The 25,581-nt window shown below is 45.2% G+C and overlaps 1 protein-coding gene across 1 annotated transcript in view; it reads left to right on the top strand.

The window, feature by feature from the left end:
* LOC144936899 (pleckstrin homology domain-containing family G member 4B-like) overlaps positions 1-25,581 on the top strand; it is a 105,336-nt gene that overhangs the window by 10,568 nt on the left and 69,187 nt on the right. Inside the window, 2 exon segments of the mRNA XM_078864108.1 lie at positions 19,956-20,153; positions 22,730-25,052. Of these exon segments, the coding sequence (XP_078720234.1) occupies positions 19,956-20,153; positions 22,730-25,052 (2,521 nt within the window).

Below are 25,581 nucleotides of genomic sequence, written 5' to 3'. Positions count from 1 at the left end.
CCATGACAATTGAATGTTTTAATAACGATTGCTGCTTTTACAGAACGTTTACATGCACTCTACCATACTAAATACTGTAATATTAAAAAAATGTCGATTTAAAGCTTTCGTGACTGCAGGGATTCATTTCCTTGGTTCTTTCGGTAAAGTCGCGTAGAAGGGAAATAATAAAATAATAAAAATAAAACATAACATATTATTATATATTTTTTATTACTTTATAATGTTTTTATTATTTTTTTATTTCCCTTCTACGTGACTTTACCGAAATAACCAAGAAGATAAAAAAAATGGTTGTTTGGGTATGCTAATAGAGAAGTCCTGTACTGTATATTATCGGGAGTAATGCTTTGTTGTTATGAACTATTCATGTGTGGAACTTAATCGGGTAGCTAATGAGTTAGCTTATTGCGAACGTGTCTGTAAAACATTCACGAGCCTTCTGCGCACGTATTCACGGTTGCGCAGTGGATCTCTGAGCCTTGCTGCTCGCATTTGTAAATAATAAAGTCTGCCAATTTGTACCAGCTCGGAAAAAAATAACAACCGTTTAGACCAGGGGTCGGCAACCAAAATAACAAGAAGAGCCATTTCTTTCCAATTCGGTACAAAATTCAGTATTTCAAGAGCCGCAATGCATCTGAGTACACTGTACTCACGTACATATTGTCAAGAAGCAGTCCGTAAAGAGCCGCATGCGGCTCCGGAGCCGTAGGTTGCCGACCCCTGGTTTAGACATTTTACCCTTCAGCATCATTTTTTACAGGAACTTTACGTTGGTGTTTTAGAACCGGTGTTTTTCACACAGCCATGTTGAACTTCTTTCGCACCATACGTAGCCGACCGTTCCAATCGGAGGAGCGTTTACACAGATAACTCTGCAGACGGTTGAGGCTGGCGCCACTCGCAGAGACCGAATCATTTTCCGCCTTGTCCCAAAGTGTGCTTGGCTCTCTATGATCGTGGTTTTATTTTTTAATTCCAGTAACTGCTTACTTTTATTAACGTTGCTGCCAGACATTTAGAACGTCTATGTTGAACTCTTTGAAATCCAGTCTATTGGACTTTGACCTCCGTTGATGTTAGTGGTTTATTATTTAAACCGCTGTCTTGTGAAAGACAATGTTTAATTAAACACGAGCCCGTTTTTTGGCAGCTAATTCATAATCATGTTTTTTTTTTACTCTGGCCACATTATGTAAGCTGATAAAAACCACAAACCTTGTGACTTGGTTATTGAATTCGAACAAATACAGTATCTCAAGTATGTGAGCAGTGGTGGAGAACTGTAGTGGTTAGTGGCCCTATGCCATGAACTTGGCAACCAAGCATCAGGCGCGAATGATTGCTGAACATTTTCAGGTCGCACTCATTGCACACAAAGTTCTAGCCATAAATGAACCACAATAACTTGCTGATCTCGTCAAGGAACACAAGCCATCAAGCAAACTACAATCAACCTCGCAGCGGCGTTTGGTTAACCATCGGACAAAGATGGGCATTGCATCGCGTGCTTTCAGATGCACTTCTGCGGCCGTCTGGAACGCTCTTCCGATATTAGGAAGGCAAATCAAGTTTGAAAACTTATTTATTTAGAACTGCTTTTTTGTGTTTAGTTTGTTGTCCTTCCCCCGCACCTCCGTTTAGCGCGGTTGACTAAGTACGGTGTGAAATAAGTTCAACATATATACATTTTTATTTGAACTATATATTTGAATTAGTTGATCTCTGAACCATCCGTGTTTTGACGTATGATCAACCAACACCTATGACCGACGTGGAGGCCTTCATCCAGCAATGGATTGACAGGGCTGTAAATAGGCATTCCGGACATTACATATTCAAGTTATTTATTTTGATTGAATTAACACCTCTTCTCTTGTTCGTGTTATTTACATGCACACTATTGTGTTTTTCATAATCCTGGCATTGACCGGAGATGTAACTCCATGGCACAATGTGGACTGTGCTTTGTTTGTGTCACGTGTAGGGCTGTGGCGTTCTTCAAAGTATTATGCAAATTAACTAAAACTAAACTCAAATATTGTATTACCGGGTAAACCCCGCTGAGCTCTTAGCTCTTTCTCAGAAGTGACCTGGCCACACGCTAGCCCGTCAAAGTTACTTATATCATATTCTTAGGTTTTTTCGGTAAAGTCACGTAGGTAAAAAAATTAAAATTAATAAAAGTAAAATAAAAATAAAATAAAAATCACGACGTTTTGGAGGCAACACAAGCTTCCGTCTTCAGGTGGAACAGTCACAGCACGATAACTGTATCACTTGATACAGCTATCGTGCTATTTTTATTTTACTTTGATTAATTTTATTTATTTTTTTACCTACGTGACTTTACCGAAAAAAACCTAAGAATATGAATCCTTGCAGTCACGAAAGCTTCAAATCTAGAATTAAGGACTTATATCATATGGGGGAATTTATAGTATCAGCCAAATAATGGAAACGCTCGTTTCTCGGTGTGGGGGAATCCAGACAAAAATCCATGCCACCACAAACTCCACATTTCCAGGCATCGTCTGGGTCAGGATCAAACCCACCTACCTTCTGCATAGCAGGTGAGGGAGATAACATCTCGCCTTCACAGCACAAATGACTCCCAAAGAATTTCAATAATTACATTTCACGTTCTCACATTGACTAAGAGAGGTGATACTGCCGTGTAACCTTAGATTAATTTGATTGTTCCCTAGTTTACTGTGAATCATAGACAGTCTAGCTGTGGTACAGAATATGTTGGTGGTACCTGGTCGATTAAGGTCATGAAGGGGATCGAGTTTGTGTAAGTGCTGTAACAGTACTGGAACTTGATTGAATAAATGCCATTGGATGTATGTAGGCTCCTGTTCATTAGTCAATAAAGGCCCTTAATGTATCCAAGTACCATGACCTGGTCAAACAAAGGGCATTGGATTTCTGCAATTGTCATTACCTGATGAAATCACAGGCAATGGCTTATGTAGATACTGTTACCTGGACAAATTAAAGCAATTGTGGTCCTGTGCTGCGGTTCCCAAATGGCAAATGTCATGCAGTTTCACATGGCTCTTTGCCAGTCCTACAGCAGTGGTTTAATAATTCTATACAACTCTACTTGCGATTTTTTTTTCGCGGATAAGAGGAGTCGGTTTAACACGTAGGCTTACGCGACCAATATTATCCATAAAATAGTTTTTTTGGGTTAGATCGCGTCAATATAAATGTGTCGTTAAACCCACCACCACCCGGCACAGACAATTAGCAAAGTTTTTTAAGTAAAACAAAACATGCAAATTCGTTAGGAGTACAGTACACCAGTGTGTTGGAGAGTAAACTCACAATTGCAACTTGCATCATCAGGCTACTAGCATCATCAAGAGGAATCACGTGAAAACTTCACCATATTATCTACGGGTTATCCGTGATTTTTTTTTTACCCCAAGGATAAGATAAGTAATAATAATAGGATTTTGACTGCTTCCCCTTAAAGAGTCCGCCAGGATTTTAGCGACGTGAATTCTGTGACGCTTTTGAATCACGGAGCTGCAGAGAGAGTGGTTAAATGCAAAGCATTATTTGCTGAAGTTGTTGTTTTGTATCAGCACACGCGAGCTGCGATTGACATGATTTGCTTGGTAGAAGAACATTTAAATGTTTTTTACCTGATATGTTTGGCAGAGGAAAAGATTGAAAATGCCTTTAACATCGAGACTCATATGGCAGAATACGCTAAAGAGGCCTTGTGATCTCATGACACACACATTTATTGCAATTTAATTCAGCCGCAAGTTACGTGTAACCTGCAAGAGTTTTGCGGATGAACGAAATGGCATGGCTAAGTCTTCCCGTAATCCATGGCACACCGTGTCGGTGCGATCCGTATTTTGTGGATCAAGGGACAAACCTCCTTAGTGCACAGCAGATTACAGGAGTCACGACATGCCCCCCCCCCCATCATATCACCTCCGATTGGTGCAGTTCTACTGTGTAATTGAACAGAATTATCGTATCGCGTGATACCCGCCCAGCAAACAACGCTCTGGAGTTTCGATTTAAAGCTTTCGTGACTGCAGGGATTCATCTTCTTGGTTCTTTCGGTAAAGTCACGTAGACGGGAAATAATAAATTAATACAATTTAAACATAATAAAATAATTCTCACGACGTTTCGGCCACAACGCAAGCAGCCGTCCTCAGGTGAAGACCAGGTCTGTCTTTCAGACGCTGTCTCCCCGACAGACCTGGTCTTCACCTGAGGACGGCTGCTTGCGTTGTGGCCGAAACGTCGTGAGAATTATTTTATTATGTCTTATTTTTATTATTTTATTATTTCCCTTCTACGTGACTTTACCGAAAGAACCAAGAAGATGAATGCTCTGGAGCTTCACCTAAGTGTACGGTTCCACCTGGAACTTGACGCTTTTCTTAATGTGCTTATTATAGGTCATATGTCCTACTCATTTTAACGTGACACAATATGTGAAACCACAGCATGCCAAGGTGTCCCTTGTGGCTGGCGGTTCAGGCCCCCTTGTTTGTGGGGCACATTCATATTTTTGTCCCCTCCACACTCCCAACTTTGTCCTGCCCAGACGGGGGACGGATGGAGGTGGGGAATTATTCGTCAGCCCCAAAAGCCTTGTGTGCTACACCCTGATGTAGTGCCACTCTTTGGTGGATGTGTGGTCGCTAATTCCTTCAGTCATAAACATGCAGGCATTTATTTATTGCCTTTTATTTGCTGCAGTTGGCTCATCGTGGAGACAAGAGTCCACTTTGAATCAGTCCCATTCAAACAACCGTAGCCTGTACGTGCCAGAAAAAGTCCGCAGGCCGTTGGATACTAAAGTGTTCTTTTATTGCTTCGTGGTGATATGCACGGATGTTTGTTTACTATTACTCGAACAGTGCATAGTGAATCTTATATATATTGAAGCTGAAACTTTTTTTTTATATACATTCAGCTGGAGAATGTTAAGTCCGTCATAATTATACGCATTGTACTAAACGAAGAATTAGCTTTAGAAATTGATTCCCCATTGTTTGTGGCTGATGACCGTATTTGTTTTAATTTCTAAACTACAATTACTTCCATTGTTCGCTAATTACCCAGGCGTCTCTTTGCTTCCGTTTATTATTCCCAAAAAACTGACTTATTCGGTTCAAGTTATTGCGACTCGTGGTTGACAAATGGTGGGCCTCACTAAAACATTTTTTGGAAATACTTGCTACGGGGTTGAATATCTTAGGCGAGCCAAGGTTTAATCCCTCCCCAACCTTTCCCTCCCACCTAGAAGCATGAGTACAGTACTCTTAAGTGAGTTAATGGCAACGCACAGTGGGAGTGAACGTGGGTGGTAAGGTGTGGCTCAAAGGTGGCTCACTCCTTGCCAAGTCCAAGGTTCATTGGTTTAAATCTAACTTCTGAGCCGGTGCCTACACAGTGTGCAAAGTGGAGAAGACATGGCGCTGCATTTAAAAATAAATGTTTTTGTTTAATGGACGTGTTGTCAGGTGTTTAGTTTAGATAAAGCCGTTTAAGTCAGGGGAGGAGGTGACAGCTGATTTTTCTTGCCGGTCGACATTTATTGGAGATCCCAAATTAAGTCAAGTAAGTACAGGAGACTGGTCCTGGCCTCGTTCTTATATTCGCGTTCGTCGTCTGCCAGAAAAGCGTGCTGGCCAAATATAAAGTTCAATGATTTTTTAGGCGAATTAGCCAGACAGAGCAATAATGCATGTTACTCCATTGTGTTTAAAGTAAAGAAATGTTTACAACATAAAATAATGCACGAATAGTTAAACAATGTATGCTTTTATATTTTTCCGTGTAATTTATGCAATGCTAAGCACAGTAAAATTACACTATTGAAGCAGGATTAATTCAGAATTTGTATAACAAAGTTGCTGTTAAATTAGAGTTGTGTAGTTAGCAGAAAGTGCCGTATAGCGCAATTGAAGCATGTGTCACCGTCAACCATTAAATGAAGAAACCAGCTCTAAGACATTCATGAGCACAGGAGTTTAAGCGCAGTGTGTGCATGATTTGCTAAATTCCAGGATGATGCGTTCACAGAGGTGGTTTGTTTCGTACCGTTACACATTCGCTATCTGCAGCTTTTTTTTACAGCGCGACCACTTATTTATTGCTGGTGGTGCGGCAGGGAGAGCAGGTCACACCCTGCATCCGGTGCTTATTGGGGACGTGCCATGGCCCAGCGGGCACCACCACTACGTTAGTCGATTGTACACGCGTTGAACTTCATTAGCACCGTACGTAGCCAACCGTGCTAATCGGAGGTGCGGGGGAAGGACAACAAAACTGAACACAAAAAGCAGTTCTAAAGGAAATTCGTTTTCAATCGAGGTTTAAAAGTGGTATGGCTCCAGTGGTTTCTTAATGTCGGAAGGAAGAGCGTTCCAGACGGCCGCAGAAGCGCATCTGAGAGCGCCCGATGTGGTGACCTGTCTTTGTTCGATGCCTAGCCAAAAGAATGATGCACCCTTGCGAAACCTATAGTTTATCTTGTTGAGCCTCAATGAAGTTTGAAGGATTCTGTAGTATCGTACATTTACTTTGCCCCAAAGATATAGAGACTCAATCGACCAGGGAGTTATAACCTACAGCTCTTTGTCAATTCACCGCTGAAGGCATACCCACGCATCGTTTGGTGGCCTGCAGAGGTTCATGGTTCGAATCCGACTGACCACCCTAGTTATTACTGTGGGGTCATATTAACCGCCTGCTACTAACACAAGGTGCTGAGTCACCTAGTGCCGCACAGGGATAGCTGCCACTGTCGGGGGTTGCCCTTCGAATGTTTTGAGCTGAGACATGATGCAAGGCGCTTATCGATAGCTCTGAGGGATGTCCTGCTGTGAACGGCATAACTAATTACTGTGATTTCGGTGTTATACCTCCTTGAAATGTAGTCGGCTTGTAAGCCAAACTTGTTTTCGAGGATTAAGATAAAGTAATGTCTTGATCCAATGAGCATTATGGAAGCAGCGCTGATGTCCTATTGCTAATCCTGAGCCATTGGTAGAATATCCTCTTCCTATGGTGGGGCCAAGTCTCTCCATATGACAACCAGTGTTGACTTGCGCGTAAATTGGCGCAAGCTGCTCGCTCTACCGCTGATCTACTGGGCAGGTTTTGAGGATGAAATATGAGATGTTTATATTTAATACAGTAGTTCATGGTACGAATGACAAAGCAAATACTGTGTTTACCGGAGGAAATTATTTGCGTAACAATTAAAATAACTGTATGACTTATTTATTAGGTGACATTTGTCAAGACTGTACTCCAATATCAGCATCCTCTTTCAGTTCAATAATTATCGAGTGCTCAGCTCTCTTCAGAGAAGCATTACATACATGGTTGTTGCCATTTCTTTATTTCATTTCATTTTTAATACACACTTACGTTTTGCCTCCGTCACCTGATCCGTTCTCCTTGAAACACGGTCGTGGGTTTATTTTAGAAAGCGTGTACAAATAAACAACAGGAATCATCACATTGGTGGCCTCTCCATGAAAACCCAGGAGGAGGAGGAGGGAGGGCGGTTTAAATGGGGCATTTAACAGCGATGGCTGGGAAATAACCGGCAGTGTCAAAACAATTAATCTTGGACACCTCTCTGTTTTCCTAATCAATTTTGACTCGACACCTTCACGGTGGGACACTGGTCACCGACACACACGTGTGGAATGTTTACCAAGAACCCCCACCACCACCACCACCACGCAGCCCTGATACTGCCCGTGTAAATATCTCTCGACACCCTTTTGGTGTTTTTTTTTCTGCTTGGGGATATCAAGGTAACTGCTGCGAGTGGGTAACACAACGCATTCTGATTGACCCTCGCCTTTGCCCTCTAATCGCTTGCAGCTGTGCCCTTCTCCACGATGTTCTGTTTTCCCTGCGACGTGGCGTCTTTGCGCGCGGTTAGACTCCTCGCGAAAAGCTGCGTGCTCACGCAACCGGTGTTGCGCTACAACAGCCTGACATGCAGCACGCACAACCAACGAAGTTATTTTATCTATCTGCTGCTGGATTGAAGATTGAAGAAGGCCATCCCCAAGACGTTGAATGAGAGAATTTGCTTGTGTTTGCTTACTGGCGGGGGGGGGGGTGCCATGGTAGCAGGGTGTTAACTACCTCGCTAGGTATACAGGAGGTTGTGGGTTCTATCCCGTGATGCAACGAGAATTGTGGCTCATGCCCACCTGGCTGATCTCGTTGCTCCATCTCCGCGGGAGACGTCATCTTGGGTTTGCTTTTCCTCCTTTGGCTGGCAAATCCATTGTTAGTCTCGACCACCCGGCCTAAAATCCTTCTCTAGACGTGCGCTGCACGGGTCCGCTGACTTTGCCTGTCAAGATCACGCCTCTAATTTTGCAGGGTAACCTAACTACACGAGCAAGCCGGGTTTAGGAAAGGTTTCTCTACAATCTGCCACATACGTGCAGTACCGGTAGTCAGGTTTAACAAAAAATAAGTCTAATGAATGTCAAATAACTTTACGGTTGGATTTTTGTACACTTTATGAGAAGGAATTTTATTCGGTGGAAACTGGGAGAAATTAAAAGCAATACCCGTATGCCCGTGTACCTCAAATTAAAAAAAACGTCTTTTGAATTGGTGGATATCACCTGCTGTGATGCTTGGATCAGAACTGTGTACATTGACAAAGAAAATCGAACAAAAGCTGAAAAGTGCGCAGAGAACCACGGAGAGCTGCGTGCTTGGAATTTACATTGAGGGGAAAAGCAAGGAACACGTCGATCAGAGAACATGCACGAGTAAAAGATGTGATACCATTATAAAGTACAGTTTGTGTGCAAATAAACTGGCTCGGATAGTCGGTGCATTGCTTAGAGCAGGGGTTCGGCAAGCTTCGGTTCTGGAGCGGCGTGCGGATCTTGCAGGACTGAACCCTATTGATTAAGGGCTGTCTCGTATTCACATGCATTGCGGGCTCTTGAAATGTTGGGGGGGGGGGTTGTTTTTTTAATCACCGATTTCGAACAAAAAAAATGTCTCTTGTTATATTGGTTGCCGATCCCGGGCTGAGAGCCATGTTGAGATGTTCATTTTAACGTGACAGTTTCGTGGTGGTAATAATACAATGCTTTCATGATGCACTGTAGTTGTACTACATTCTTGGTTCTTTCGGTAAAGTCACGTAGAAGGGAAATAATAAAATAATAATACATATTTTTATTATTATTACTTTCTCCGAAATAACAAAAAATATTTTTTTTAATTATTTCCCTTCTACGTGACTTTACTGAAAGAACCAATAATATGAATCCCTGCAGTCACGAAAGCTTTAAATCAAAAATATAGTTGTACTGTTAAAGTACAACAATAAAAGCCTAGTAACCGTAAAAAACAGCTTAAAACGATTGACTTTATTAATTGTGACATATTACAGTTACTGTCCACCCGAAATCTTATTCAATGGCATTTATTTTATAAGCATCGACCGTATTCTCTGGATTGTAAGACGCTCCGGAAAGTAAGACGTATCCCAAGCCTTGTGCCCGGCGTCAATATAACGTTACACAGATATATGGTCTTGCACACAAAAAGACAAAGATCCCCCATATATAAGCCTGAACAGACTGTTGATGCAAGTGCTGTTTTTGAGCAACTATTTAGGGTGGAACAGCACACGAGGGGGTGGGTGGCCAGCACCGCGCCCGACTGCCTTTGTCTCCCGAGTGGCGACGTTTACACAACGCACCAGGTACTCATTTGAGGCTGAGTCTACCTAGGGGAGGCCCAAGACCGTTTCAAATAATCGTCACTGTTGGTGTTGGCCGTGAGCGGTAATCGAACTCGGGCCGCCGGGTTCGTAGCGCAGCGCACTAACGGCTGCACATATACACACACACCTTCCTGATGTCAGGTTACATATCAAAAAGTAACTTTCAAATACAAGGGGTGGGGGGGGAGTGCATCTTTAAATCCATACGGTAGTTATTTTGTCCTAATTTTCTTTTGCTGTTTGTACGATGGAAAGGATGGAGGGAGAACAGAATGGGCCGGGGCTGCTGATTGTGTGGGCGTGCTTTCAGCCTTCGGACACCGTGATTGTGTTACTTTCTCTGAAATGCCCGTGCCATTGTGTTCTGCTATCCGGCTGTGGCTGTCTGGCTCTGCGACGAAGGCCTCCCTCGTCCTCTTTGTGTTTTTTTGCGCGTTCTTCCCCCCACCCCTCTCCCTCCTCGCTCTCTCTTGCTATGGGCACGACACTCGCCGCATCTGCCGTGTGTCTCGGCCCGATGTCGCGCGGTCTCGCTTGACGTGGAATCATTCAGAATCTCCAAACCATGGGACATTTAATAAACCACTGTGGCCTGCGCTCCTTTCAACGGAGGATGAATAGCAGCACGACACAAACGCTCGCCTGAAGCCCTCTCGCGTCCAGCAGACTTGAACTTTGGCAACATAGCTTGTGAACACATTGAATCAGAATCGGAATGTTTCATTTATACTGGAGGAATCCGATGAGCTGTAAAGCTCTTTTTCACAGATTTCGAGTAGGGACATGCGCAGGAATATAATATGAATCAGAAACTATTCATTGTCCACGGGCTTTGCTTCAAAAACTCAGAATTGTATGCAATTGGTTCGCTTTTGAGTCCATCCAGCCGGTTTATGACTTGCAATGGGGTACAATGTTGGGACGCCATCTCAGCATCTTCACCTGCCACTAGGGTCAGCGTGGGGTGAGGGACTGACGTTAACCTTGCGTGGCCCTTTATTTGCAACCTATGGTAAAAAATGTGACCATGTCTTTTTTAATAGCTTTCACTGTCATTTGTAGCATTGCCCTTCGAGCGCCCAAACAAATGAAAGGTGTTGTATGAGAGAATTTTCCTTATGTTTGCTTACTGGGGGGGGGGGGGGGTGCCATGGTAGCAGGGTGTTAACTACCTCGCCAGGTATACAGGAGGTTGTGGGTTCGATCCCGACCCTGACGACTATATTTGGAGTTTGCATGTTCTCCCCGTGGTCGCGTGTCTCCGTGTCCTCCGGTTTTTCCCTCCACATTTAGAAACGTGCGTTTCAGAGTATTTGGCTGCGATACATCTCTATAAGATAAGCCACTTCGTTGAACTATCATTTATGGCTTCTGAAAATGAGCTACATAGCTCAGTGGGCCTTACCTGGTAACATAAAAAAATAGTTTAGTTGAATTTTCACTGGCGAGGAGGCTTGCTGGCAAATTTCAAGTTCATAGCTGCCATACTACAGACCGAACGCACGGTCAAATGTAATTAATATGCAATGTTTTACATCCCGTTTAATATGACTAATATGTTAAATAAGAAATGATTGTGGGAACCTGTGTTTTCACTGTTAAATGTTTTGCTTGGATACAGGCTGATGTACTTGTATGCTGGGCTTTGGGGTTTGTGTGTGTTCCACACATTTATTACAATGATGCTGTTTGTACAGCATTGTTTAAAACAACATAATCCGGGCTTTTACATCCAAAAAGGCAATGGATAATTGGGTCAGCATGTTTTTATAGAAAACGTAATTCTGTGGAGAATATTATTCTTTGAAACCCTCCGAGAATTTGTCACATCTCTTTAAAACTGGCACGGCAATTATAACGTTTGCTTCTGCTTTTGTTAGTGAATGACTCATTTCTCTCTAATATGCCATAGATTAATGGGATTTATAAACCCCTATGATAACAAAATATATGCACGTGATTAACTGTGTGTGTTCTTTATAGGATCCTGTGGTTAAATAGAAGGCTGTATTAGTGGGAACAGTGTAATACTGTACGTGCTAGCATCTCCCAATCATGAGCAGTTACATTTTCGGTCACGGGAAATGAAGGTTAGCTTAAAAGTGCAGCGGTTCGTGGAAACCAAGGGCAATAATGTATTGAGATTATACCCAGGATTCCTTACACGTATAATTTACAGACTATTAAACAGTACATAAAACACACGTGGATAACTTTGGACTCGTGTTTGCTAAGCACAAAGACAGTGATCGTTTACTGACTTGCAGAATGCCACTGCTTGTATGCCCGGACTGAACTCAGCTATCGTAATACTCCTGTCCTAGAGCCACGACACAGGCTGCCCAGGCCTGCAGAATCAATTTTAAGATTTAACAATTAATATTTGAGGCCTTAAATGGCTTGCGCCATCTTATCTTTTAGAACTAGCTATTTTCTCTGTGCCCCATGTCTGTAATTTCCATTGCACAGATGCTGGATTGTGTCTTGCTCTGCGAGTTACGACCAACGTCTTGGGAGACTTTAGACTTTTCTGTTTTCTTAGACATAAACTTAGGACCTCGCTGTTCTGAGCCAATCACTCACTCAAAGTCTGGAAAAGTTTTAACATCTCATTTTCGTTTTAAAATCTCTTTTTTTAATCTCATTTTAAAACTTTTTTTAAATCACGTGTCATTTTAATTACTCTAGTTTTTATTTATTTCCACACATTTTTTATTATTTTAAATACACATGTCTCCTCTTCTAAAAGACTTAATTATTAAATTGAGAGTTGCGATCTTGCAGTTTTTGTGCTTTTTTCAACTTTAGTGCCTCTGAAAAATGTCTTGTAAGAGCCATTACATCAGATTTATTATTTTTATTTATCATACAAAACACTTTAAGCACATCAATGTTTAAGCACAGTTGACAATGTGTAAATGTTCTTGGTTCTTTCGGTAAAGTCACGTAGACGGGAAATAATAAAATAATACAAATAAAACATAATTAAAAAGCTTGGTGGTGTTCATTCAGACGCTGTCTTTCCGACAGACCTGTTCTTCACCTGAGGACGGCTGCTTGAGTTGTGGCCGAAACGTCGTGAGAATTATATTTTATTATGTTTTATTTGTATTATTTCCCTTCTACGTGACTTTACCGAAAGAACCACGAAAATGAATCCCTGCAGTCACGAAAGCTTTAAATCGAAATTTAATGTGTAAATGAGTGGTGTAAGGGCTCGGCCAGTTGTGGCACCGCGTGAGCGTACACGTGGGCACACCACAGGAAGTCGTTTGGCAGCTCGCTTGCAGTGGGGTGAAGTGCAGGTATCCCCACCTCTTGCATCGCATCTGGTTCACGTGGCAGAGGAGACCAATTGCCCTCTACAGTCACGGGTGGCCAATCTGTAACAGGCCAAGGGCCTAAAAGTACCCGTGAGTTCTGAAAACAGCCAAGTGTACACATGGGTGAGTGTGTGTGTGTATATTGACAGTTTTTGGCACAGCACGGGAGACATTCATTACACTGGTCAACAACATTTTTTTTTCTGGCCTGGACTTTTGCAGCTGCTTTAGACTAATTTCAGGGTGCTGATTCCAAATCTGGTCTCAGATTTGCTCTATCACATATCTATTTATGCTATCGGCATACCCCATTTTCATTGATTTTACCCGAAATTAACTCTGTCACTTATGATTGCAAGTTTTTGCGAGTCAGTGACTGCTTTATTGTTAAAATATGGTGCTGTATTTTTAGGATAGTGTGTTTATAATATCATTTTATGTAGATATCCACATTTATTTAATATTTTTCTTCTGCAGTTTTTATTGAAAATGCAATATTTGATATCTCAAAAACATGATGTGATAGACAAAAACTGATGCCAGATTTGGAATCAGCACCCCAAAATTGCCTTAAACCCGTTGGAATACCTTATGCCAGAAAAAGTGTGTTGACCAGTGTTATTCTTTGCAACTGCTCTGATAGCACGTTCAACCTTATGCCCCTTCGACAGAACCGCATGTGGTGGTTTGAAGAGCCGCCGCATGCTGCTCGGGTGACACCAGTTGGCCACCGCTGCTCTAGAGTTTGGTCGAGTGGAGGAGGCCCATTTTCCCAGCAGCGAGCAATTTGCAGGGCTGCACCTTTACTTGTGGAACCTTTTTTTTAAATTTTCAATTGAGCAATTCAGGTTATTCACTATTATATACACAGCACCCTGGGTAGTCACCACAAGACAAGGGAAATAAAGTGAACTGGTTTACGAGCGATGTTTGCTCAGTTTGTTTAAGCAATGCCTCTCGGTGACAAATGCAAACGGCCAATAGAGTTTTATTGTTTAAGTGTGGCAACCAAAATTCTTGAGCAAAGCCCTGCTACAGCTGTGACTCAAATCGTTTGGCGTGCTTCTGAGGCTCGGCCTCATTGTGAGTGAGCAGCGGTGCGCCGAAAGCGTAACTCGGCCTCGAGAAAAAGGATTGGTGATTTATTGGTGCACGGTCCCCAAAGCCCAATGCCAACACGGCAAGGTGTGATGGGTTATGGAGAGATTATGTTTGCGTGCGCAGTGCGAGGGAGAAGTTACCAGTCAGTATCACTTCGCACTTGCAGTTTACTGATCTTTTGTTGTTCCGAGACCTTTTTTTCTGGTTTCTCGCTCAGTCATTTGCAGGCATAGTACATATAGACGTATCGATCAAGCTCACCTTTCTGTTGACGTGGGTTTCTACTTTGAGCGAGACTTGAGACCGTGCAACTCAGTTCTGTCTCCACTGCATTTGTCTTGCCATGTGATACTGACAGAGAGGCAATGCTCTTCCATTCTTACTCCTCCTTGGGAAACCTCGTTGATGAGATCTGTCGCGTGGATAGAAGAGTTCAACAATTGCCCTATCAATGCGAGTTGTAAGTGCAAGCGCCCCCTGAGATTGTTTAAATTTGAGTGTCCATATTCAGAGTGATGATGAAAATTAATCGCAATGTGCTTCAGTGGGGCCAAAGTAAACGGACAGACAGAGAGTGTCTGTTACACATGGCCTGGGAACATGCATGTGGACAGTTCTTCCAAGCATCTTTTCAAATCCAGTACATGGGTTTTTTTTTTATCTTTTTCTCTCTAAAGGTGTTGATGATGGAGAAGAGCCCTGGTGTTGCGATGGAGAGTGGCGGCCACCCACCAAGTTGTCCCTATTCGTCGTCCCTTTGAGCAGAGAGAGTCTGCTTGCAATCAGGCCAGGTCGTTTGGATTTAACATGCACGCTTGCAGCCTTATTTTAAAAGTCAGAGGTCTCATTACTTTGAGGAGTCTAGGGCTCTGGTGGGTGGGTGCGGGGGACGGAATGGCTTCAGAGAAAGAATATATCAAAGCTTCTCTGCTTTTTGATCTTTAAAAAAAGGCGGATTGCGAGCGAGTGTGGCTGGCAAGGGGAAGCTCACGCTTTATCCAACGTCGTCGGTTTCAATGGTTCAGAGAGTTGACTCGTGGGTGTGATCGCGGCAGGTGTAAATACGCAACGTTTATTTTATGATCCGGCCTGTGTATTCCTACTGTATACGGTGACACCTTCCTTATGCACTTGGTAAAGACGCCATCGGGTACTTTTTTTCCCATTGTCGTGAATTTACATTTCAACACTTAGCCCGGGCATTGCCTGATACTGGTAGGAACCTCCTGGTTACTCCAGCCCACAGGGGATTATTGTGTCCGTCTGTCCATCGTGCAGGGAGGGGCTGGGTGGGGAGGGAGGGGCTGGGTGGGGAGGTGCTGGGTGGAGAGGGTGGGGAGGTGCTGGGTGGAGAGGGTGGAGAGGGTGTGGAGGGGCTGGGTGGGGAGGGGCTGGGCTGTGTGGGGAGGCTGGGGCTGGGGGGCTGGGTGGGGAGGGGCTGGTCACCCCGTGGTGCCCTTATAAAACTCAACGTTTAACCTACTCACGCCGGCGTGTGCCCGCCCTCACAGTCGGGCATATTTGCGGAATACGCCACGCCGCCGTTGATCCTGCCCATTGACCGAGCAACCCAACGTTCCTACCAGCTCCCTCCGCAAGAGGAATGTGTTTATTATAGGCATAATGCCGGGTCAGGATGCATGTCTTAGGTTCTTCTTTACCAGTGCAGAGAGACTTCTATCGCATCAGATATGGGTATATGTGTTGCCCATCCCATATATAACCGTAATGATTGTTGAGGCTAATGCTTTTCATAAGTATCTACAAAGACCAGACCTGGGGCCAATTCTCGTAACTTTACAAACAGCAGCATTGTTAGCTGAGAATAAAATGATAATTATATTGTAGTTGCGATGAATTACGCATGTCACACACAATCACCAATCACAGTAAAATTGTAATTGACTCCCAGGCAGAGGCAGGGTCCAGAAATGTCAAGCTTATTAAAGAGTACCATGCTCTAATAATAAGAAAAATAAATATTTCTTCCTTGGTAACTATAAAGAAAATTCTGATTTTTTTTTGGGGGGGGGAGGGTGCGTTGGGGGGGGGCTTACAAATTGGAATCTGACCGCAAGAATTTGTTTACGGTCAGCGTACCACACGAGTAGCAGGGTTGTGCGGCTAGTCACCCGCGGGGTGAGTGGTGCTGCCGGCGTTGACGCCACCCGTACCAGGTACTCGCTCGAGGGCCGAGTCAACCACGACCAGGTGCAAGACGATGGCCAGATGTGAAATGCCATTGGCGTGGTTCACAGCCAGGAATCAAATCAACTCGGGGGGGGGGGGGGGCATCCGCAGGCTGGCGGCGCATGCGAGTGGGCGGGGAGGGGCAGAGTGGCGTTTTTTTTTTTCCGGTAAAGTCACGTAGGTAAAAAAAATAAATTAATAAAAGTAAAATAAAAATAAATTATAAAAATAAAAATCACGACGTTTCGGAGGCAACACAAACTTCCGTTTTCAGGTGGGACCGTCACAGCCCGATAGCTGTATCAAGTGAGAGAAATTCCAAGAAACAGTACAGCTATCGTGCTGTGACAGTCCCACCTGAAGACGGAAGCTTGTGTTGCCTCCGAAACGTCGTGATTTTTATTTTATTTTTTATTTTACTTTTATTTATTAATTTTCATTTTTTACCTACGTGACTTTACCGAAAAAACCTAAGAGTATGAATCCTTGCAGTCACGAAAGCTTCAAATCTAGAGTGGCGTTTCGCGCGCGGTGCTGTCAACCCGGCAAATCAAGTTTGATTCCTGCCAACGCTAAGTGACGATTGTCTGAACCGGTATTTGGGGCACCCCTAGGTCGACTCGGCCTTACATGAGTTCGTGCTGCAGTATTTAAACACAGGCATTGGGGAGACAATGGTGGTCGGGCGTGGTATTGGCCATCTACCCGCTTATGTGCCGTTCCGGCCTGCATAGGTGCTCGCTAGCAACACTTGCCCCAACAGTGTGTTAAAGGCTATGTGGGGGAATCTCTGTCTTTATACTTGTGTGAGTGAGCCAGCGTGTCTTGTGTTTGCATCATTCCTTCATCTGGACATTCACTACAGGTGGCTCTGCTGTTATCGGTTCAGCTCCTTTGTTTATTTCACTGTCAACTGATAAGAGATGTTAGGACGTATTGTTTAATTCCTCATAGGATGATATCTTTTAATTTCTTACGCTGTACTTTGTACAGTATTTGGAGCACGGTACCATGGGTAAAAGCACATTATTGCGATGCATGTTTGAAATCGTGCACCATGTAAATGAATACCGTACTGCCGAATGACAAATTCAATTCAGACCGTAATGATCAGCACTTTGTCAATCCACTGCGGAATGAAGGCCTCTCCATGCCGTACCAGTCATTCAGGGGCTGTTTGACCATATTTTACAGCGTCGCAGCTCCGCGTTCAGATATCGCTCGCCATCGGCAGTCGTTTGCTGAGAACTGAAAATATAACCAGCGCAGAAACTCCGATGGCAAGGTTTACGTAGCGCGGCGCGCACAACCACCGTGCCACCAACTCCACTCCGATGTCAAATTACGATTCCGAATTTAAAACACGGCTTGTTATAAATCGATAATGTTTTTCAAAACATCGGATGTGCCAGCGTAGAGTGTGCGCTCATATATGTGAGACGTGCAGGGACAGGTAGGAATGGTGTATGTGGTGGAAACTGCACTGAGTTAGCTAAATTCCCTTTGGTCGCTGGACTCTGGCTGGTCTCTTTCTGTCTGCAATGTTCTTTGCGACTTATGTTCCTTTGTTTAAGCAAAAAAAACTAAAGTTATGTTTTTTTTACTCTTTGCCTGCCTCACTCAGGAAACCAGATTTGCAGATAAAATGTGTGAGACACAAAACAAGCCCCGGTGAATTGCTACGCACGCCAAAGCATTCCCCTGAAATGTGTAAAATAGACAGCCAATGCCGGATTTTGTTATTGTGTCCCGCAGTTAAGCCGCACTTTGCGTTTGTTGTGAGGTGACACCATCAGCAACGACTTTCAATCGAAGGATGTGGGTGCCCCGAGATAAAGTCACCCTTTTTTACCCAGTGGTTGTATTGTTCGACAAACCTTGAAAGATACTTTGTTGGGCATGCACCCAGTTTATGCACTTCACTCCTATGTATAAGTGCATTGGAAACGTGCCCAAAATTGTGAGTTAATGGCCGTCTAGCTTGATGTTTTGCTGTAAAGTAAACATAGACGTATGGGACTCGCATGAATAAAAGCCGTGTGCTTTGCTAAACGATTCCACGTAAACCCACACAACCCGCAATGCTTATTGTTCCATAATCTTACTGTGTATAAATGTAAATGTACGGTGCGATGCGTTAATAGATAACCCCCCCCCCCCAAGAAAATAAGGAGAAATTACACATACAGCATCGAGAAAACGAGGCTTTATTTTAAAGCCCCCACTAAACGTCGACCTACAAATCTCAATGCACTTAATAAAGCTGAACACGAATACTCAATGTAAGATATTGAGCCATTGCTTTTCACAAGATGCAGCTGGCAGTTGAGAGCAAGATAGAATGTGATGTATGCAGTATCTATTAATGGATCCCATTCCTACGAGTTTGCTCAAGACACAGTGTTGAAATACATAATTGTATATGGGCTCTCAATTATATTGTCCACACGATAACTTTTTCTGCAAGTGCTGAATCGATTGGCTGTTTTTCAGATTTTTTTGGGGCAGAAAATGGCTAAATGGGCGAAAAATGCGTGATTTTGTATATATTTTTTCAAACCAAGTTTTAAGAATTTCCTTTCCATCAACAATTGGGTTAATCCCAAGTTGTACCAACAATGGAATTATACCCAACTTGTGCAACTGTCCATCAGGTCAGGCTCAGTCACATGCAGGCCCCGGGGTACGGTTTCCACCTGTCCTAGGTTTTCTCAGGATCCGTCGTCCTTTTGAGTTAGCTTCTGGGAACTCTGTCAGTCTTCCTGGGACATTGGAAGCCCTCATTTTTTTTTCAGTTGTGCAATAATAGCACCACTCAAGACAACGCATTAACATGCAGTTCCCCCCCCACTTCTGCTGTTCTGAGATATTCTTCTCACCGAGATATGTCCCAGTTTTTTATTCCTCAGATGTGTCATGGGCCCTTTCATTATAAATGCCTCTCTACCCTTCCAGTGAAACATCTCGTTTAAACAACGTGCCAAAAGTGCCGTCGCTATTTGTATTTAATTACGTTGAACTTCTTTCGCACCGTATGTAGCCAACCGTGCTAATCGGAGGTGCTGGGGAAGGGACAGCAAACTGAACACAAAAAGCAGTTCTATTTGACGTGCCTCTCCGCTCAAGCAGAGCACACCCCACCTATATTCTTAGGTTTTTTCGGTAAAGTCACGTAGGTGAAAAATTAAAATTAAAATTAATAAAAGTAAAATAAAAGAAAAATCACGACGTTTCGGAGGCAACACAAGCTTCCGTCTTCAGGTGGAACCATCACAGCACGATAGCTGTATCAAGTGAGAGAAATTTCAAGAAAACAGTCCTTGTGGGAGTTGCCAAGATAGGCCCCTGAATATTATTTCTGTGAGGTTCGGTGCGGCTGAAGCACGCTGTTAGGAATGAGCCTTTGTTGTGAAAACTAGGCGCGGATGTGCAACTGCATGTTAATGCAAGAATATGAATCCTTGCAGTCACGAAAGCTTCAAATCTACACCCCACCTAGTCCACGTGAGTTGTGTTGGAGGGCTGCTTCGTTGCCTGATTTTGTCGCCCCGCTTCTCGCCGTTTAGGACTCGACCTCGCTGGACCGCTGTATCCAGGCCACGCTGTCGGCCCTTTACCCGCCGTTTGAGGCCACGGCTGCCACCGTTCTGGAGCAGGTGTTCTCGCTTGTGGAGGAGGCCTACCAGGGCGATGGCCTGCGCTACTTGCTCGAGTTCCTCGTGCCGGGCAAGCACCTCCTGCAGACGGTGCAGCAGGACTCCTGCGTGAGTCACGACGACACGGACACTCAACCCCCCCCACCGCCCCCCCCACTGCCCCCCCCCCCCGTTCCACTGCTGATCCATTTTTCCTTTTGGGTGACACGGAAAAAGCAAGAGGGTTGTGATAAATAAGAATAGGTTTTATCCTTTCTGGCAACAAAACGGGTGTTAAGATGCTCGAACACCAAATATAAACCTTTTGCAAGGAAGAAGATGAATCCCTGCAGTCACGAAAGCTTTAAATCGAAACTTTTGCAAGGAATTAAGTCTTCATTAACCACACAGGGTACTTGTGGTGAACATGCAAACAAACACGCTCTGATGTAATGTGATGCATTGTCCTTGAAACTATTTGGCCTCCACCAGAGACGGCCTTCTTCATGAACTAGCCTCACCAGCGGCAGACCAGAGAATGGCAAAAGGCGAACAGTACAGTATTTTATTATGTTTTATTTTTATTATTTTATTATTTCCCTTCTACATGACTTTACCGAAAGAACCAAGAATATAGTACAAAGACGGTGCACGTATCGGAACATTTATAGCTCGGGTTGCCGCAGCTATATCACGGGATCTTTTTTTTTTCCATGATCATGAGGGTTTGTTATTTGCTTTGAAGAGTCGAGGCTTTTTATGGGAAAGGGTTCAAAGGGAGAACACATCAGAGCTTCTCTTCTCCGATCCTCAACGAGGAGGAAGCTCGCGAGTCTGTTCGGCAAGCGGGGGGAGTGGGGGGCGAAGTGCCGACGTTGGTTTCGGTGATTCACTTGCGCAGACGCACAATCTCTCTTCGGTGAAGAAGGGGTCATTGCCTGAAACATCACTTCGTATATATATAACTAGCTGTACTACCCGGCTTCGCCCGGGGCTTGGATTCACCACGCCCGGCCGCCTTTGTCTCCCCAGTGGCGATGTTCACACACCACACCAGTTACTCGTTTGAGGCTGAGTCGACCTAGGGGAGGCCCAGGAGTGGTTCAAATAATCGTCACCGGTGGTGGCCGTGAGCGGGAATCGAACTCTGGTCGCCGGGTTCGTAGCGCAGCGCGCTACCCGCTACACTACAATGCGTTACGCTTCCACATGCGCGGGTCACGTGACAAATTTGACGTCACAGCTCACTTGCCGTGCAAAAAATATATGTATTATTGAGCTCCCCCCCCCAAAAAAGGGTATTTTTATAATTTTTGCATGGTGTACAGTCTGGAAAGTACCCATATGGCAAATTTCTAGTTTGTTGCATGTCGGGAAGTACGCTAAACATTTTGAACAGACACACATAGTCACAATTTTGCCTTTTATATATATATGGAGATTTAATATTTTGGTATCGAGATGAATCTGTTGAGTTTTTGTGAGACTGTTAGGATTTGCCGCCTGTTTGGTGGGTTTTTGTTTCCCTTCCCTGGATTGTTCACTTTAGAGGTAGATGTCTGGGAAAATGTACTCTCCTACCAAGAACATTACACCTTACGAGTCTCGGGGGTTTTGTAGGTTACATACTCTTGTACCCTCTTCAAGTATGGTGAGATATTCTTCTTTGCCATGATGTGTCCTGTTGCTTTGCACCCTCAGTGTCCAATTGCAGGATTTTTATCCACCAGCCCACCGTTTTTTATGGAATTACCCAATGATGAGATTTGTGTGTCAGAACGTGTACGTTATAATAATCATTCGTTGGCGCAGTTTCTAGATTCTGAGTGGGGGACGCTCACAAGTTGAGTTGCCCAAACATGTTCTTAAGCTGGACCCGCTTAAAAAATAATCTAGCGAATTTGCTGAGGCTTTTCTCGATGATTAAAGGACACTTTTATTATTTGAACGAAGGTCATGTTTGAGTTGTTTAAATTCCTTTGAGAGAAAATTCGTAAAATAATGCGCCACGTTATGTTTTGTTTTGCCCTTGTGAACCAGTGCCAATGTAATCCCGACATTTTTTGCTCAATTTTTTTTCTCTAGTCAGTTTTTTTTGTTGTATTTGGGAGGAAACCAAAGCACCCAGAAACATATACAAGGAGGTAAGCACTCAAAAGTCCTTCCCAGATAGGGCACCAAACCAACTTGGTGTACTGCCATGTTTCTCATGACGTGAGTACAGTATCCGCTGTAAAGATGATGACTGAGGTTCTTCCATAATCCCTGCCTCCAGAGCGCTGCTTTGGAGACACGTGCCACCAACCACAGCTTGTAAATGTCAGTGAGCGTGATTGTGTTTGTCATTTGTAGTTTCACAGCATTAATTTGATCAAGTGTTGTTAAGTTTTATATGTTTTAGGAACTTTTTTCTTCTGGAAGGAATGTTTTGACGTAGTTTATTCATTTAACTCCTAATATCAGTCGGCGACATTTAGGTTACATTTCAAAGTAAAATGCTTGACATTGTTAATGATGCAACGTCGCTTTGACGTACTCAAAGCTATTATTTCTTACATAGCGATTTCAAATGAAAACGGTTACCCCGCGGTTGACGTTTAAAGCGATCAAAAGAGTATGACTGCTCTAACACGGTTGGCAGTTGTTGCCATGCAATTGGCGTGCCCTCGTTTTAAACGTGCGTCTCCTGTTTCTTCTCCACGCAGTCATGTTTCCCCGGCCGCTTGTTCCGCCACGAAGGCTGGCCGCTGTGCATGGGCGAGAAGATAATCCTGCAGCTGGCTCCACTCGACCCGCGGCTGCTCAAACCCCGCGACTTCTACCTGCTGCTCACCCCCGCGAGCAAGGCAGTCGGGCGAGCCGGTCAGTCGGCGATCCCGGCGACGCCCGTGCGCGCCAAGCCTCTGCCGACGCAACAGCGGCAGCAGCAGCAGCAGCCCTCTCCGAGGATCGTCGTCCGCTGCCTGGACGAGTGGGACCGCCGCTGCGTGCAGGAGATCGCCGTGCCCCAAGAGGATTACGCGCGCGTCTTCAGTGACGGGTGGCTGGCTAGCCTGAACGAGCGGCGCGTCGGCACGCCGCTAGAGAACTGCGTGCTGGCGAGCGAGGGCGGCCCCGTCCGTCTCGCCTGGCCGAAGGTGGCGCAGCCGCAGTTCGTCGACTGCGTCAAGTACGCGCCGCCCCCGGCCGGTGGCCCGCTGCTTTGGGCTGCCGACGTCCTCGCCGGCTGCGACGGGCGGCAGCTCGCCGACTCGACGCTGCCCACGAAGCTGCGCCTGAATTTGAGGTCGGAATGCAGAGATTCGGGAATCGATTGCAGACGAAACTCCTGCTCTGAGCTGAGCAGAACGTTCACGATGGAGTGCGACGACTGCGATCCCGATTGCAACCAGAATTCTGTCGTGAGCCCCAGGACAAACTTCAAAGTGGATTCTCTGAAGAGCGTTGGCACTGATTGCAGGGATTCTGGAATTGAGTGCAGGGTGAATTACAAATCGGAGTCGTTGGCCAGTTCTGCCAGCGACTGTAGTAAAAGCTCGGCGACCGCAAGCATTGCTGCTTGTACAATGAAAAGCGATTCCTCTTCAGTAAAGGAAGGCTCTGAAAGCCCTCTTTTGAGCGGCTCAGAAACCTGCAGTGTGGTGCCAAATGGATTCACTCCAGAGGATACTGCCCTGAGTAATGATGCCCATTGTGAATTTGAAAAGCCGGAGATTCACTTCATGAAGTGCAGAGAACTTTCTGTGGCGCATAGCCCTAATAACGGGTCTCCTACCGCATCCATCAACCACGACCCGAGTGATCCGCCGCAAAGGCCCGGCGACGCGTCGTGCTTCCGGATGCCTGCCCAGGGAAGCGGCGCGAACATTCCGTGTGCAGACGCCGCGCTCAAAAACAACGACGCCTCCGCGGGTGCTTTCGAAGACCCGGAAGGCGACTACGTCGAGCTGGTAGAAATCTACAACAGGACGAGCGCCTGGCGAGGCCCGCCGCGCGTGGACGCTCACGGCAGGAGCTCGCTGACTCGCCACTGCGGCGCCGCGGGCAAAAACGCCGAGAACGGAGGCGGCCGGGCCGGCGGCAGGCTCGTCGTGTTCCGGGAGGAGCCGCCCAAACGCAACTGCGAGTGGAAGCGGGACTCGGCGCTGTTCGAGAGACGCAGGTTCTACCGAAAGTCCTACATCGAGGCCCTGCAGAACCCGATGGACATCAGCTCGGCGTCTGACGATTCGTCCGTAGGTGAGGCAGAGGAGGCGAAGGATGTTGAGGACGACCTCCAAGTTGCTCCCGTGGTAGAGCTGCCGAGTGACAGCCTGGCTCCCTGCACGCCGATCGCCAGACGGGATCCCGTGACTGAGACGCACTTTGGGCTCTCGGATGATGATGATTTTGATGACGAGCAGGAACAAACAGAACGGAACTCTGTCGAAGATTGTTTACAAACCGAATGCCCAAGTGAGCTGGACTCCACCTCTGTTCAGGTTCTGGAGCACAAAACCGCGGCCGCATCTCCTGGTGCCGACAGCTGCCATTTAAGCGAAACGTTTTTCCCAGGTGCCCCCGAAGAAATAACCTTGGTGAAAGAGCTGCCTGTTGAGCACGGCGATGAAGCCACAATGCCTAAAATCGGTAGTCCGGGTCCAGATAACATCAAGGAAGCCCGTGGAACATCGGAACAAGACGAAGCGGACACAATAAATGGGCTGTGGAAAGATGAAGAGGATGGGTTAGAGGCGATGGCAGAACGTGAAGCCGAGCTGTTGGTTCGCGATGAATGTGCCTCGGACGCGAGTGAACTCAAAGCGGTGAGAGCAGAACCTCTGGATGCCGAGGGGCCCACTTCGACGCAGGCCACGGACAACGCAGGAAGTTGCGACTCTGTTGTCGTGGGAGAGAGTAAAGCTCTGGAGCTGGATAAGAAACCTCCGAGCCAGCCCGCGTGCACGGAGTCACCGAGAAGAGTGAACGGGATGGTGCTCTGTGTGGAAACGTCGCTGCTGAGAGATCAGGATGAGAGTGTACACCAAGGTGAGATTTTTTTTTTCAAAAGATACGTCATGCTCATTTATTCAGCTGCTGGCCTTTCACGCACGCTCTGCCAGGGAAACTGTTAGAATTTATTCTGCTTTTATTGTCACGTACGTTAATCAGATTTATGCGTTTGCGAACGTCCATGAATCGTTGATGCAGGAAATGCATGAGTCGAGCTGAAATGTTGGCCGAAACTGAACCGGCGATTTACACTTGCAGCCCAGAATTCCTCGCGAGCACCCTGGCAGATGTGGCCAAAGTATGTTCACGTGCCTTCAGTGAATAGAGAGTGATTGTGTTCAGTGACAGTTTCATACATAAGACTTCTGCTGCTACATACACCACTGTATGTGCATTTACATATGCTTGCAAGATACACAATACTGTGCGCTCGACCCAAATACCAGGCTTGGGTTTCGAGATTATGGGCAACACCGTGGTAATGGAAATGCGCACAAACAAGTCCACGACCACGAGTACCCCGTCCCTCTTTTAGCCCCGCCCCCCCTCCCGATACGTTCCATTC

The sequence above is a fragment of the Lampetra fluviatilis genome, chromosome 17 (genome assembly GCF_964198595.1).
Source record: "Lampetra fluviatilis chromosome 17, kcLamFluv1.1, whole genome shotgun sequence".
In the NCBI taxonomy this organism is placed as follows: Eukaryota; Metazoa; Chordata; class Hyperoartia; order Petromyzontiformes; family Petromyzontidae; genus Lampetra; species Lampetra fluviatilis.
Note: the sequence above shows the minus strand (reverse complement) of the source record. Positions and strands in the feature narration are given on the sequence as shown.